Here is a 16,110-nt window from a genome sequence, read left to right on the forward strand (position 1 = left end):
AGTATTTGTGCTAACTGATGCTCTCTGGGCTGTGCTTCAGTAGCTAGCCTTTAATTTGCTACTGATTAAGAACCAGTTTTCCTGTTGGAGCCTTTTATTTCTGTCAGTTGTCATGAAAATAACGTGACATATAATCCATCTTTTTCCCAACTCTGCATCCTGCCTAGTTTCCCAAAAATCCACCAAAGTCGCCAACAATACGTACACATAAGGTTTGACAGCCAGGTAAACCTCAGGTCGGCGTGTTTTTTAACGGTGACCTCATCGTGGCGTTTCTTTGTCAGCCTAAAGTGTCAGGCCGGCCAATGAGACACAGTGGTGGCTTTCATAAGAGCCTGGCTTCGCTCCTGTAGGTCCTCCTCCAGCTCTCTGTTGGAAACATGGCGCTTTAGACTCGGGGTGTAATTAACTCGGAGCTCATAAAGAGTCGCTCACAGCAGGGACTGCGCTCATCGGGCCAACTCCTGTGTTCTTCGGATACAGCTCCAGATGTTTTCTGGTTTCACCTGCTTAACACGACGCTTCTGTTTGAGCTGGTTCAATAAGAAATGTTCAGAATTGAAGCTTTTTAGCATCTTGTAAAAAGGTGTGACGTTGAATGTTTAATAGAACGCTATTAAAACGTACAAATAGTGCAGGTAGGAAGTCTTAACAACAAGGCGTGTTTAGATTTAAGCCAGAGAACGTACTGATGGTTTTTGTCTTCTCTGTTTCTGCAGACTTTTACAGCTTGGTGCAACTCGCACCTCAGAAAGGCGGGAACGCAGATCGAGAACATCGAGGAGGACTTCCGGGACGGACTGAAGCTCATGCTGCTGTTGGAGGTCATCTCAGGTAAACAGATGTTTCAGCGTAGATGGATGAAAAACGTTGGATATATCAGAGAATCTGATGTGATCGATTGGGGGATGAGGAACACTCGCCTTATTTCATTATATTATCAATTATTAAGTAAAATAAAATACATCTAAGGTTAAATATAGATTGATATACTTAAGTCCCTCTGTTTAGACTTTATGAACCCAAAGCCTGAGCAGGGCTCCTTTTGCATGAATTACTGCAGCCCTGTGATCATGGATCTGCTGAAGTGTTCAGGAACCCAAAGTTACTTTAAAAGTGCCTCTGGTGTGTTTTTAGGTCTTTTATTTGTCATCTCTTGATGATATTCTGTAGGTTTACTGTAATTTGAGATCTGATCACGTATTGAAAGATAACAGCTGGAGAAAATTCAGAAATTCCCGAAGAACAAAAAAGAAACTAAGATGTGGAAAACTGTGATCTCATCACTGCATCTTTTACCTTCATACATCCTTATTTGCGTTGAATTGACCACAGCCTGGCACTTTGCCCCGCCCCCATCCAATGCAAAGTGGTCTAAATACCTGGAAGGCTCCTGGCAGGCGTCAAAATGACCATGATGTCACAGACAGGAGGCGGATTGATTTTAATTGGCTTATATTTATTCTTCTTTGTGTGATATTGTGTAGAATTTACGTTGTTCCATTAATAAACGAAGATTTTAGCAGGTAGTTTATTCAGATGTTTTTAAAGTCTCTTATCCAATCTCTAATGTTCTGGTTACAAACTTTATCAGAAGCTCCTGCTTTGCTAGAAATGTTTGTTATAGATGCAGCAATAGGTTGGCCATAATGTGACTAAATGATGCACTTAAATCAAACTTACAGCGTTTGGCATTTTGCAGTTTAAATAGAAGACTTCCCTAGCTGCGGTTCTGAGGCGGTAAAAGCTAAAGACCTGGTCTGCATGTTAGCATGTTAGCATGTTAACGTCATTACTTTGTTTCTGGTTTCAGGTGAACGTTTGGCAAAACCAGAGAGAGGAAAAATGAGAGTCCACAAGATCTCCAATGTCAATAAAGCGCTTGACTTCATCGCCAGTAAAGGAGTGAAGCTGGTCTCTATTGGAGCAGAAGGTGAGAGATGCTACATGCTAATACCCACAGACAGACGTTCCTGTTCAATGACTCTGATTACTCTCCTTATCGTCTGCATATCATCTTTAGAAGGCCGCCCCCATCCGTAGCTCCGCCTCTGATGCATCTGTGGTTAGCAGGCAGGGTCGGTGGCTGTTAATCAGATCGTTGCTCTAAAGTCTTGTGGCTGTGTTGCTTTTGCTTCCTCTGCACTTTATAAGGGAAGATCTCAGTCTCAGCAAATCCCCCTCAGGAGCTGAGAGTATTCATTGTTCAGCACAAATGAGCAGGGGAAGCCCGTCCTGCTCCTATTAAAGGCTAAACAAGTCTTTAACTCAATAAATGTTGTGTCGCCTCACTATTTAACGTCTTTCCCTGTTCCTCCTACTGTCAGCCAAGCTCACACCCTCCTCATTTTGCTCCTACTTGTTGCAGCAGACACTAAAATAAAGTCTATTTAGTAGATAAACATCAGAGTTTCTTAAGGGTTGATTGGGCAGAATGCTTTAAGGACTAAATGGTTTATTTTTATATGTCGGTTGAATTTATGCTGAACGATGTTGAACTGAAAATGTGTTGAGTTGCTCAAAGCAACGACCATGAGGGATTTCATAAAACAACAACTCTGCTTTGCTTGCTCTGAAAAATCCTGGCTGTCATCTGTATTTATTTTTAAATAAAAAGACTAAAACTGATGATAGCTGCCCTTTTCATGTGTGTTTCATGGACATGTGCTCCAGAGGTCTACAATATGCACTAATGCAGGTGTCTGGATCAGCTAATGTCTCAGGAATCTACCAGCTGCTGCCAGGAAAAACTCATATGCTGGATGTACAATGCCTTGCAAAACGTTCAAATATTATCAGGTTACAAGTACATGTAATTACAAATGTTGCATAATTGCAAGGGTAAAAAGCAACAAAAAGATGCATGTAAAGTTGAATTGCAAACAACAAAAATCAAGAAATTATATCAGCTGTTTGCTGCAGTGAAACTTTTGTAAGCTATTTGAACAACGAAAAGACACTTTGACTTAACTATTCCTACACATGGATGATCTTATTTCTCCTATTATTTCTCTATGTTGATGGCAATTTTGTTTTCGTCAAAGAGGAAACATTTAATTGAAAAGCTTTTCATTGACAATAGAGGCGGAAATGAAATCAGGTTGGCTTTTCAATGACTATAAAAGGACGAGGTGTGCATGATTTGTTGTTTTTTAGGTGAAGGTTAGAAGGAAATATTGAGGACATACAAAATGAACATTTCTGTGCATTAGTCCAGATTAATATGTTAGAAAGCTACTATTGTCCTTTCAATAGAGTCTCTGCAGCTTTTCCAAAGTCAGCATCACTATATTAATGCTCTCCTTGTCCAACTTGCGAGCTTAGATCATCATTCTGCCACCATGATAGTTTTAAGACATGGTTGAGTTTTTGTTGTAGAGACGAAGACTAGAAGAAAAACAGACAAAAAAGAATAAATCTAACTTTTCTTCCCTTTATGAATCTGTGAAAAGCTGAAGGATCAACAATGCTGCTCTGTTAGAGACATGAACCTGTAGGATGGACATCACTGAATCATTTTACAGATGATCCATCAGGTCAGATACTCTGCTCTGATATTACAGTAAAAGTCCTGTTAGCTTCAAGCCAAAGCTGACTTTGTTGTCCTCACATTAGTCCATCCATAAATGACTCCACTTTCTACAGTGAGAAACAAAATGAACAGTGAGTGTGATGTTCAGTTTATGTCCTGTTGGAAGGTTATGATGTGTTTAAGATCTGGGTCCCAGTTCCTGGGGACAGTCCCCACTGTGGACAATCTGTCCCCGAATCTTTGATTGAAGGACTTTATACTCGTTATAAAATCATCAGGTGTGTAAACTATTAGCCAGGTTAGTATGATGTCTAACAGCAGCAGTTGTCATGGTAACAGAAGCAGAGGAGCAGCACCTTGTCTCCTCCACATGCAGCTGTGTGTGTTTTTGGATTAGTTATGAGTGATTTCGATTATTCATCGTTGTGATTTGTGAGTTTTTTTTCTTCTTGGATTGTCATGGAAAATAAAGGAGTCGATAAGATGGAAACTGAGGAAAGAACTGCATGGAAAGAGGATGATGACGATGATGAGGAGGAGGAGGAAGAGAATCACTGATTGAATTAATTTCTTCTGCTGTATTGGCTGGTAAATAAATAAATATAAAGTTTTGGTCATTGTTATTTTTGGCATTTCATCACTAATAGTTGAATAAATAAGTTTTTAGTCACATTGATATTTAAAAACATGAGATTTAGAATTCATAAATAAACTGTATTCACTCTGTATACTTTATACGGATGGAGAATAAATAAAAACTAAATTATACTAAAACTAGACAAAACTTGAGTAATTGTTGATTTAAACTTTTTCATGGCTTAATTGTGACTAAACTAAATATTTTCCTCCATAATACTGGTTCAGGATAATGTCAATGTCAATCAAAACGTCTCCACAGCATGATGCTTCCACTACCTTGTTTTGCCACAGGAATGGTGCGTTTGTAATCTTTGTTTTCATTCATTTATGGGACGATGCTTTCAGCTGAGTGTCACTGTAGGTCTAATTTTACTTGTTTAAATTTTATCACCTACAGCTTTTCTAACACCCTTCCAGAAAAGCCAGATTTAAGTAAAAAGGTTTAAATTCTTTACATTTATAAATATGATGCATATGCATTTTTAAGCTGACCCTGCTTTAACTTTGCTCCTGACCCGTCTGCCTTGTTCACTGCTCTGCATGATACGGTTTGTTCTGACAGTAGAGCTTGGTTTATGCAGGGATCAGATTACAGCTGCTCTATTTTTAGTAAATGGAGTTTTTTTTTAGATTGCTTGAACTGGATTTTAGTTAGAGGTGTCAGAGTAAAGGAGGCTTGAGCAAACAGGTGTCGCACTTCAGGTTTTTTATATTATTTAAAAAGGTCGTATATCATTTCCACGTAGTCATGTTTTTGTTGTTAGTCTAACCAACATAATCCCAGTAAAACACATTTAGAAACCAACTAAAATGTGGAAATACTGTTTTTCTGGCCGTGTGTTTCCCACACAGCCACGCATCATTTCGTCAAACTGGTACCTACCAGAGATCAGGCCAGAAAACACGGACATCTGCTTCCAGTAAAGACGGGGCGGTGACATAATTAGACAACTACCATGTTAACCTTTTCATTTGTGGTAACAGCCTCTGCATCAGATGTAAAACTCTAAATAAAGTTAAAAATGTTTTCTTAAATCAAAGACGGTAAAATCAAATTAGAAAAATGGGTTTTAATTGAAATAGTTTAATGAAAGTTTTTATCAAGTTTTTCCCACAATTTCCCAATTATTGGACAATAGAGAGATTTTTTATTTCTTTATTTTTTAATAAAATCAGCTCAATTCAAATGTATTCATTTAAGCACATTTGGATTAAAGTTTTTTTTACCAAAGTAATGAAGAATAAAAGCAAAGGCAGAGATCTGAGAACGTTTAAATAAAGAGGTCTAGTGTTCAAATAAACTAATAACTGGTTGCTCAACCTTTGGCAGCAACATCTGCTGCTTATGATGAACCTCATCACTAAACTCTAAATGAGTCTTTTTCATCACTGTGGAGGAAATTTGATCCTTTAGGCCCAGTGAGGAAATGTTGAACAGCCTCTATGATTTAAAGCGATCGAATCTTAATCAGCCCAAACATTGAGCAAGCCAGACTAAAAAACATCATTAAGGTTGTTTTTTGTGGGGATGAGGACATCATCTGGAATTCTTTCATTGTTTACCTGCATCGTCCATTTTGAGCTTAAGGTCGTGAAGTGATGGCTGGGTGGCGGTCTCCATCAGGATGCTCTGTTGGAGAGAAAATGCTGGTTCTATCTTTGGATCCTGGTTCCAGAGGAGCCTCAAACGGTCACATGACCTCATACATGTTCAACTGTCTCACAGACGTGTTCTGAGATGTAATTTGATATCGTATTTAACAGGATCTACATCTTTTTCATCAACATGAGAAGTTTTAGGGATCATCTGATGTCTTTAGGTCAGTTTTCCAATCTGCTCCACTGTCATATTCTCCAGGCTGAGCAGTAATCGGGTTTGGTTCTGGTTAACAATAACAGTTAAATCATCATTTAACAGCAAACACAGGTTGGTTTGGAAAGCCTCTAATTTATTATATAAAATGATCATTTTAAAACAGGCTCCTTCATGCGATTGTATTGGCCCATCAGTAAGGGGGACATTATTTTCCCCCGTATAGTAAATTATTATTTATGCTGGAAAGAAAGTTCAGAGAATCAATCATCGATTCTTTTCTGTTTGGTTTTAATCAAAGGTAGCAGTGATGGTTTGTTCTTTACATTTACAGCGTATTGTTTTAATCTTCAGCCTCCAAACCCGACAAGCGTTCCAGACAGATTATCTGGCGGGTTATGCGTCCTCCTGGTTATCCGACAGCTTCCCTCTATCTGTAGCCTTGGTGATGGGATGCAACGGGATGGAGGCCAGGTCTACCTCTTCAGGGGGTTGCAGCGGTAATGGATGCAGGAGAGACAGAGAGAGGAATAGTTTGTGATAGAATTAGAAGGTTTTTGCTCCTCCCCCTGGTTTGTCACTTCTCTTCCTTTGAGCTTTAATCTCAGCAGGATCTGCATGTGTCACCAGGAGCCAGTGAGCTCCAACTTTTCCTCCCTCCTAATTCGGCGTGAGCCACCTTTCACAGAGCGTTACGTATCCAGACATCTGACTGGCATCTCCAAGTCGGTTCATCCGTCACGGCTGAGCCGCCGTGCTCCAAGCCTAATTGGATTAGCGGCACAAACAAATGATTATTGAAGGCAGGCAAAGGGGGTGACCTGGTAAAGGAGATTTTAATTATCGGCAGCACAGAGGTGGCTGGACATGGGCTGGTTATTCACAGCCAGCTGCAGGCATGCTGGCAGCTTAGCAGCTCCACGCTCAGGCCAATCATTAAACATTTTATTAAAGTCACTTTGATGAAATTAGATTTCTGTCTCTAGACGTCCGACTCATCAGATATATGAAAACAGTAGGGTTGCCATTCTGCCACGCTTTTGAAATGTCCGTTTATTTGACCTTCTTTTCGAATATTAATTTAATAGAGTGTTCAGTTTAATACTTTCATCATTATTTTACACTGCAAAAAAAATCGTTACTTGGAAAAAGTAAACAAAATCTTACATTAAGTGTATTTACCTTTAATTAAGTAGATAAATCAGATGCGTTGCCAATGGAATCAGTATATTTACTCTTAAAATAAGACGATTAGATACTATGCACTTCAAATAAGACAAATTAATAGTTTTTTTCTTATTTTAAATGATCTTACATCAATTAAAGAAAAAAAAAAACCCTTCCGATTTCAATTTTTGCAGTGCACGTGTCATTAGGTGTTTTTTTTTTTTTTACATTTGGGTGATTAGTTACCCAGTTATGATCTACTGCATGAAATTAGCCAAACCTAGAATGCTGTCTGTAAATGATTTAAAGGTGTAGGATCTTCTTTAGGATCAGGTTTGTTGATGTAGTCGGATCAATACTTTTTCAGGGTCTATATTTGGTCCGCTATAAACTGCCTAGAGTTCATTCGCCCCCTCGGCCTGAACCACGTGTGCAGATGTGAATACCAGGCAGAGCTGCTGCAGAACACGATGGACCAAGACTCCCCGCTTCAGTCTGCTTCAAATCGAATGCTGGGGAAACGAAGCGGCCCTGATCTCTACAGGGAGCCTCCGTCTCGCCAACGTCACTCCTGATTCGCTGTCTGTTGCTTAGCAACTCTTTGGGTCTCCTCCTGGTTCCCGGATACGATTTAAGATCCAGCTTCAAAGTTAGAATAAAACATCTTGAAGCCTGTGTTGCATGAGCTGCTCTTGCTGCTCAGTAGCTTTCCTTCATGCCTGATCATACCCGTCCAATGAAGCCAACTACTGTCACACACGGCTTTGTTACAGGTTATAGTTCAAAAGTACAACGAGCTTAAACTGTACTAAACAAATATAAACTCTGCTTTTGGTCCAAACAAGCAGACCAAATGACTTTACTGCTGTGAATTTTTTTTCATTCAGATCATTCGTTTACTTCTGATCAGATGCTAGTTTGACATGCTGTGGCTTTCCAGCTTTTTATGTACTGCAATTGTTAATTGATATGAATTTATATAGAAGGGTTAAATCGAGCATTGGCTGCATTAATTGGCGCTTCTTTAAAGATAATTTTTTATTTATTTAACTTCAGCTTAAGGGGCAAGAGGAAGAGAATAGATGCTTAATTCAAAGCAAGTGAGGAAATTCAAAATTTTCACAAATTTTAATTTATTTTCTTTAACGTCTATCTTGAACAAAGATCAAATTTTTCTTCCTCTGATGACCTGAAAATATAAAATACATCTAAAATATAAAATACATCTAAGTTGCCACTTTTGCATCTGCATCCTAAAATAAAGCATGAATTGAAAAGAAAAACTGTGAAATTTGTGAACTTTTATTCTTGCTTCTGATAAAATAAAAAAAAAAGATTTTTTATAAAAGCTTATTAATGTATAGAATTAGAATCGGACTAAAATAAATAAAGCTTATAGAATTTTGATTCATTTAAACTTTTTTAAAAAGTTTTTACTGCACTATAGGGGCTCGTTTTTTTCAGCAGTAGGCTGATGGGAAAGGGGGAGAGAGAGGGGGGGGAGACATGCGGCTAAGCAGCACAGATCGGATTCGAACCCGGGTCGGCCGCGTCGAGGACTAAGGCCTCCGTTCATGGGTTTTGCGCCGATTCATTTAAACTTATGTGACAGTAAACCTCAGCATCCTCTTGGTCAGTTTAAAGCAGAAAGGTGGGGGTGTGGCCAAGGTAGGCAGTGGAAATGACTTCCATCACCGACTGACCGCATCATTTCTGAACCTGAAACATTCATGTGACGTCATGTCCGGCCGGCCGTGAGCAGACTGGCTTTAGAGCAGCCCTGAGAGAGAAAACAATCCCTGGCATTAAATCCTGGGTTGAACTCTGTCAGGTTTTAGTGTTTGCTGAGACGCATCAGAGGACATAGTGATCCTTTTTTTTCTATTTCTATCTGTAGGATCTGCTTTCAAATTCAGGGAAGACAGAATTCCTTCTCTCTGAAAAGCTGCTTGGTTGGTCTGTTTCTCTTGGATTACAGTAAAATGGTATTAATGAGAATAACACTGGCTTTTTCTTTTACCAGGACATGCAATTTAAGTCTCATCTCACACAGTAAACAAGGACTTTTTTCCTTTTATCTTTGCAATTTTGTCCACATTTGAAATATCCTGAGAGGGCTGCAGAAAAACTGGACCATGCATTTGTTACTTCAGTAGTGGACTGTTGTTCTTCCTGTAGGTCATAAGCTTACAACAAGCGGGTCACTGAAAGATCTGTGGATGCGTGTAAGAGAGGCTGGGAGAGTTAGGGATGAAGCTGACTTTAGTTCCCCTGCAGAGCTGAGCTGAGCTGAGCTGCTTCTTTGACTAAATAAAACTAGATGGATCATCCAGATGCTCTGGGTGAAAGCTCTGCTGCACACCCTGCTTTAGGATTAAACTCTGTAACTTTAAATGATTCATGCAAACAAATGCATCCTCATTATCGCATCTTTTTCTTTTTTTTCCCCAATCAATTAAAATAGACCCATAATATACAATGCATAGTATAAATGAGAAAACGCCTATAGACATGCCATTTAATAGGCCTATTTTACACACATTGTAAAAAACAAACAAACAACTTTATGATTTCCTGCTCTCCTTCACCTCTACATTTAATTACTTAAGTCTCCCTGCAGTTAAACCCTTAAGTTTTTCCATAGTAATCAGAAAATAACCCCCTTTTCATGAGCTGCTCTATAACAGTTTACACATCGAACTCCAACAGCAGCAGTTTTTCCCCTTTGAGCCCCTCAGCTTATATAAAACATCCCAATCTGTTCCTCTTTATTCTGTTTTTTTTTAAATTGTCAAATATTTCTGCTTTAAGTCCATTATTTAATTCATTCCTTAAATCCACCCCAAAATACTGATAAGCAAAAATATTTCCTTCTCCTCTTTAAATAAACCCCTCCCTCTCTGTTTTTCTTGAATATTGTTAAACAGTTTACAATTTTTTTTGCTTTGAACATAAATTGTACTTTTAAAATTTACAATAGTTATTTGGATTTATTCATTTATTTATTTTTTACAGTTTCCAAATATATATTCTTATAATCTAAATGTCTCATTTGGATTACAGAGGTAGGTTGAGTGACAGCGTTAGCATTCAGAAACATGATGCTGCTGGTGTGAAGAAACTGAAACATCAAGTCTGAATATTTTCACTCCGTTTTAAAAGGTTTTTGTCTTGTGCTGTTTGGATGCACATCTTGAATGAAATTTCTATGTGAACCTGAACAGAAAGGCCGATTTAACTCATTAGAAATGTTGTTTTCATCAATAGAGATCAGTTTATAGCTGAAAATAGATATAGAACAAAATAGAACATAAGATTGTGGCTGTTTCTAACTAATAATCTCATTCCTTAAAATATATTGTTCCAAGTCTTCTATGCAACATTCTGCAGCTATCCTTTTCTTTCTCAACCTGCTGATTCTTCAATTCTTTAACTTCCCCATTAGGTCCTAAATAAGCTTCTGTTGCTTTGAGATTGATGCAATCTTACAGGGCGTAAAATGCAGAGAGTTATTTTCCTCCTGAAACTCTTCCTCTGCCATGGGTCTGCTCTCTGTCAGTGTATTTGCTTTGTGTTTTGGTGCAAAGCAGATTATTCCAGCAGCAGCTCCTGGTGAAGCAGGGTCAGCCCCACACTGTGGATGCTCCACGCTCGCTCAGATGTGGGAATCCTGCTGCTGTGTCTGCGGTTACTTTGGGAAAGAAGAGCAGGCAGGCCATCGCAATAGAAAATGCTTTCAGTTAAATAAAGAAATCATGTATGAAGTATTGGGCTTCGGTTCCCAATGGTAACTTCTCTAAACTCAATGTGAAACAGGTTTAGTTAACAATGAAAGCAGCCCTGATCAGCGGCTTCATCAAAGTGTCATTTTAGTTTTGAATTGGAAAATATTCAGCCGATAATCAGTATCTGGAAATTGTGTCTTTAAAAAAAGCTAAAAAAGAAGAAAACTGGAGCAAAAGCTGAGCTGAGTGATCCGTCATGCGTTGCCATCTTTACACCGAACGGCTTCCTGAAATAAAATGCTCTGATTGACTTTTAACTTTAGTGGTTTTAATTCCAAAGCCAATCTTTCAACCTTTCCGTTCTGACAGAAGGACCATGAATGAAAATCCACCAGTGAATGAAATAAATAATAAAATTGTCTCTTTGTTCTATTGAATCTGAAAATCCTGTGAAAAATGTAGAAATACTAAAATGTGATTCTTTTCTTACCGTTTCAGAGATCGTAGACGGTAACGCTAAGATGACCCTGGGAATGATCTGGACAATTATCCTCCGCTTCGCCATCCAGGACATTTCAGTGGAAGGTAATGTTTAATGTCTGCTTGCTTTACTAGATGTTTGGAGCTCTTTATATTTCTAATAAAATAAATACTTGCTCTGTCATGATTCTGTGATGGTTTTTTTGTTTTTTCATGAAAGCATTTCATCAAATCAACGTTTACTCTGCTAACATAATCATAGTGTAACTCTCATCCGATGCCTTAATTTGTTTGGTCTGAAATTGTTTTGAACAGTGAATTTCATGACAGAAACCTCCCAGTATGAAAGCCAGCTTCCTAACCTGTGGTAACAGAAAGGCAGAGAGCATCTAAAGCAGCACACATGCTTCCTATTCACTTTACCTCCACTTAATCCAACCCTAAACAGGGATTAGCCGAGCCGCTCAAAGTCAATGGCTGCAAGTTTCTCCAGCTTCACAATGATCCTTTCTCTCCGACCACAGAGACATCGGCCAAAGAGGGCCTCCTGCTGTGGTGCCAGAGGAAAACTGCTCCCTACAAGAATGTCAACATCCAGAACTTCCACATCAGGTAAAACAGCAGGACAGGAAACGGTAGAACTCAGCCAAACCAGAAACGGAGCCACTAGGCTACATTTTCAACAAGGGTCTCCTTCTCTATTTAGACTTTAGTTCTAAAAAGTTTAACAGTTTTTTTTTTTTTTTCATTTTCGGACTATAAGCCGCAACTTTTCCCCCATTTTTCAACCTTGCGGCTTATATAACAATGCGGCTTATCTGTGGGCTTTTACAGCTAACGGCCACTAGGGTAATACCTAAATCTATAGATTTTACCATCCACCATGTTGCTTCAACACAAGTACGGCAGCTGCGCGTGGGAATGCGGACGTCCTCCGGAAGCAGACTTCTACCGCGAGCGGTACGCGACAGTAGGGATGTCACGATGATCTGCACTGGAACAGACATGGTTATCCTCCCCCAGCAGCGTGTCGCAGTTATTTTTGATTTATGCCCAATATTGAAGCGTGGCCTGCGTCATGTTATTCCACGCAACAAAGCAAGAGGGCCAATCAGGAACTAGCTGTGGGTCTATTGGCGGTGAGGAAGTGGGGGCGAGTTTGTGTGACAACGGAGGGACATGAGGGTCAAAAAGAGCGGGGATCCAGATGGGAAAAGGGTCCCAGCGTTCTCGCGCACCTCGCTCTGCTAGCTGCTCCATCTTCACCAGTTGTTTTCCACAATGGCGGTCAGACAAACAAAACAACCTGGTATCAAACAGGATATACGCATAGTGTAGAGCGGATGTAGATTTGACCAATCAGAGGCCTCCTGTCTGCGCTCACCTACAGTTTTGTAAAGGAGCAGCAGAGTGTCTGCAGCAGGGGGCGTGGGCACCTTTGCGTTCACTGCGACACACAGACGACCTGGTTTCTGAGTATAAATCAGCCTTTACTGATGAGTCCTTTGGATGCATTTCATTTTTTTCTTAACAAATTCTGTTTTACTAATTATTTAAAAACAATAAGGTGATAGCTTCAGTGGTATGGAGATAGAATCCCAGTTTTCATCTGATAAATGTTTTTTTTCAAAACAAATTTTAAAAAAATGGTTGTTTTAGAGCTGAATTTATCTTTTTTTTCCTTGAATTATAATTCAGATTTTATAGAAAACTAATTGTAACTTAAATGAAGTCAAAAATATGTAAAATTCCTAAATTATGAATATATATTGACCTAATAAGACGTAGCATTTTAATTAAACCTAATTGAATAGACATTTCACTTCATGCAGCTATATTAATATATTTGAATCTCTTGCCCTGTTTTTATTTAATTTAATGCTTTTCTGTGTCCCCATGAAAACACGCTGGCCCCCTCCTGGCCCCCCTGGTACATTTGGTCTGGAACCGCCACTGGTTGGTGCTGATATCAATGTTCATAACGGGGCTGAAAGCTAGATAAAGATCAGGTTTGTTCGTCTAACCAGACCAGCTGGTAAAGGAAGTTAGCAGGAATATAAAATGAGCGCATCTTAAAAATGTTGAAAGTCTTAGAAATGGCGCCTTCAGGTTGGAAAGTGTGAAGCTTATAGTGGTGCCAGGGTTTTCCATCAAAGGGGGGGGGACTGGTTGGACCAGTGTGTGCTTCACAGAAGGCTTCATTGCCTCTGAATTATTGAGAGAGGATCACTGCGATGCTCAGATGTGGATGAAAGCTGAGGCGAGACCAAAAGGTGGAGCTGAAGGTATAAACGGAGCGCCAGGAGGGGAAATAGATCCACTTTGATGTGACCTTCAAGAAGAGATGATGGAGCTGGATCTCAGTGAGGAGATGAGAAGCAGATGAGATCAGAACCATTTTTCACTAGAGCACTTCAGGGATAAAAGGCTGAAAGTAGCCTCGTAAAAAAACCTGTAGAAACTTATTATGACAGGTTATGGATTTAAACAGCCTGTCTTTGTTTCTCTGGGATTGCAGAGCTTCGGTTTTTCAAAACTCCACATTGAGACGATGCAGCTTCTAGGCAGCCGAGTTGGGAAGCAAGGACACAATCAATGGACTAAAATGGTCCATCCATTTTAATTCAGTTTATTTTTATAGGGCCAAGTCATCTCAAGGTACTTTACAGAGACAATCCAGAAATACATCATGGAGGCACCCAGGATTCCTGGTAGATTAATGGAATTAAGTGACAGATTTGATTCCTTTTTTAAGGACTGTTTTGGGTTTTCTCGGTAATGGTTCCATTAACTATGGTGGAAACATGTCATACTATCTCCCTCTGTTTTAACAGACGTCGGCTATTTAATACCACTACATACAAGTCAATGTTAGTAGATAGAATAGTCCATTATTATGCAGTAGGGTGTTAGTATTGGTACCATTTTGTTGGGCCAAACAGAATGAGGGTTTTTATTTGGAGTTTCCTTTGAGCTGATGGCCTCATAAATCTACTACAATTAACCGGTTTCTAAGAAGGGAGGATAAAAGTTTAGATGTTCTGCAACCAGCAGCAACAAAGGTGTTGCTTTCCTCTGATTTTCTGGTCTTTTTTTTTTTTTTAATGATCCTAATGGATTCTTATTAGCCAGACTGATGCAGCATTGTCTGGTTAACTAGATAACCTCCAACTATATAAATGAACCTTAACAACAAGGTCCCAGTGCTCTACTGGATCTATGGTGTTCATTACTGAGGATAAATCGATGGGAAATTGTTTCAAAACATCTGAACTAATCCTTGACCTGTTATGAGAAGCCATCAGAACAGGTTATTAAAATAAATGCCTTTTGGAGGAAAACTGTATCTAAGCCAACTTTTCCTAATCCAATGTGTTCTGTGTGGGAGATGGAAACGTCAGAAGGACGAACCAGCCTTTATCCAGCCTTCCTGTTATCAGCCAAGATTCTTCCTCTCTCTCGCAGCCTAAATAAACCATTGCCGTATTTATTAACTTCTCAAAAACTGAACGTTTCTAACTTTAGCCCTTCTACACTAAAGCTGTTTTTCTCTCACAGCTTTTACAAAACCAAAAAAGTTCATGATTAGATTGAATTACCTAAATATAAATGTGTATTAACAGATTCAGTAAATGTCATATATAGTAGTTTAATCCTAGTTATAAAATAATGCAATTGGTGATTCTGTTTCATTCAGATTAGTCCAACATAATCCAGCCTTGTGCATCATTACATTTTCTTTAACTTAACAGAACACAACCTTATAGCAACAGGACTGTCGCCTAAACTGTGCATGCATGTAGTAACAGTGTACAGGAAAACTTCCTGTGATTATTAATCATAACCAACTGGCTGTTTGGGAAGAAAGTATGGATACAGATTACAAAAACGGCACCATGTATATAAAGTACCACTATAATGATGCAAATACAGGAATCACTGATGAAACAGGTCCTTCCAACATCCCTGCTCTTAAATCTACACCAGAAGCCCAATGCATTTAGCTTTAGCTTTTCTGTTCCTACACTAAAGGTTTGGAACTTTCTCAACTTTAGCAGAAGATAAAAATATATATCAGAAAACTGAAGTTTTCTGATATATATGTCATGGAAAAACTCAATTCACCACTTAAACACTTGAAGTAATTAGGATGGTTTAGATTGATTGACTTTATAGATCTCACAGTGGAGTGAAATACATCAAATAGTCAAAGGAGAAGAAGGAGGTGCCAAAGGAAGAAAAAGGATAATGGGTTATATACGATCCATACACTGCGTCCACATATGACAGCTGGTTTTTAATAGTGGGATTATTGTACAGGGTATTTATATAGGTGGATATTTATATAGTATATATATAGTTATTGCTCTGGGTGTCAAATATAGAGAAACAGGTTATTGCACAGGGTATCAATTTGCACATTATACATTGAAAAACTTATTGTGGTTGTAGCGTCTCATTGTAGAGTCTGGTTGCAGCAGGAATGAATGACCTGCAGTAGCTCTCCTTTTTACTAACAGGCTGTAAAAGTCTTTGACTAAAGGAGCTGCTCAGCTCCTCTCCAGTCTGCTGCAGAGGGTGGAAGGTGTTCTCCATGATGGATGGAGGCTTGGTCAGCTCCCTTCTCTCAGCCAGTCCAGAGTGCAGCCTAGGACAGGAACGGCCTTTCTCACCAGTTTGTTCAGTCTCTTTCTGTCCGGCTCTGCGCTGCCAGGGGCCCAGCAGACGACAGCGGCCTCCTTGCATTAAACATT

The 16,110-nt window shown here is 39.2% G+C and overlaps 1 protein-coding gene across 5 annotated transcripts in view; it reads left to right on the forward strand.

Annotated features, from left to right (window-relative positions):
* actn1 (actinin, alpha 1) overlaps nucleotides 1–16,110 on the forward strand; it is a 76,893-nt gene that overhangs the window by 37,676 nt on the left and 23,107 nt on the right. For all 5 annotated transcript variants that reach the window (XM_038285141.1, XM_038285137.1, XM_038285138.1 and 2 more), the window contains exons 2-5: nucleotides 720–834; nucleotides 1,814–1,933; nucleotides 11,375–11,461; nucleotides 11,881–11,968. In XM_038285141.1, coding sequence (XP_038141069.1) covers nucleotides 720–834; nucleotides 1,814–1,933; nucleotides 11,375–11,461; nucleotides 11,881–11,968 — 410 coding nt within the window. The remainder of the gene's footprint in view (nucleotides 1–719; nucleotides 835–1,813; nucleotides 1,934–11,374; nucleotides 11,462–11,880; nucleotides 11,969–16,110) is intronic.

Source organism: Cyprinodon tularosa, unplaced genomic scaffold, assembly GCF_016077235.1.
Source record: "Cyprinodon tularosa strain WSP-4 unplaced genomic scaffold, ASM1607723v1 ctg207, whole genome shotgun sequence".
In the NCBI taxonomy this organism is placed as follows: Eukaryota; Metazoa; Chordata; class Actinopteri; order Cyprinodontiformes; family Cyprinodontidae; genus Cyprinodon; species Cyprinodon tularosa.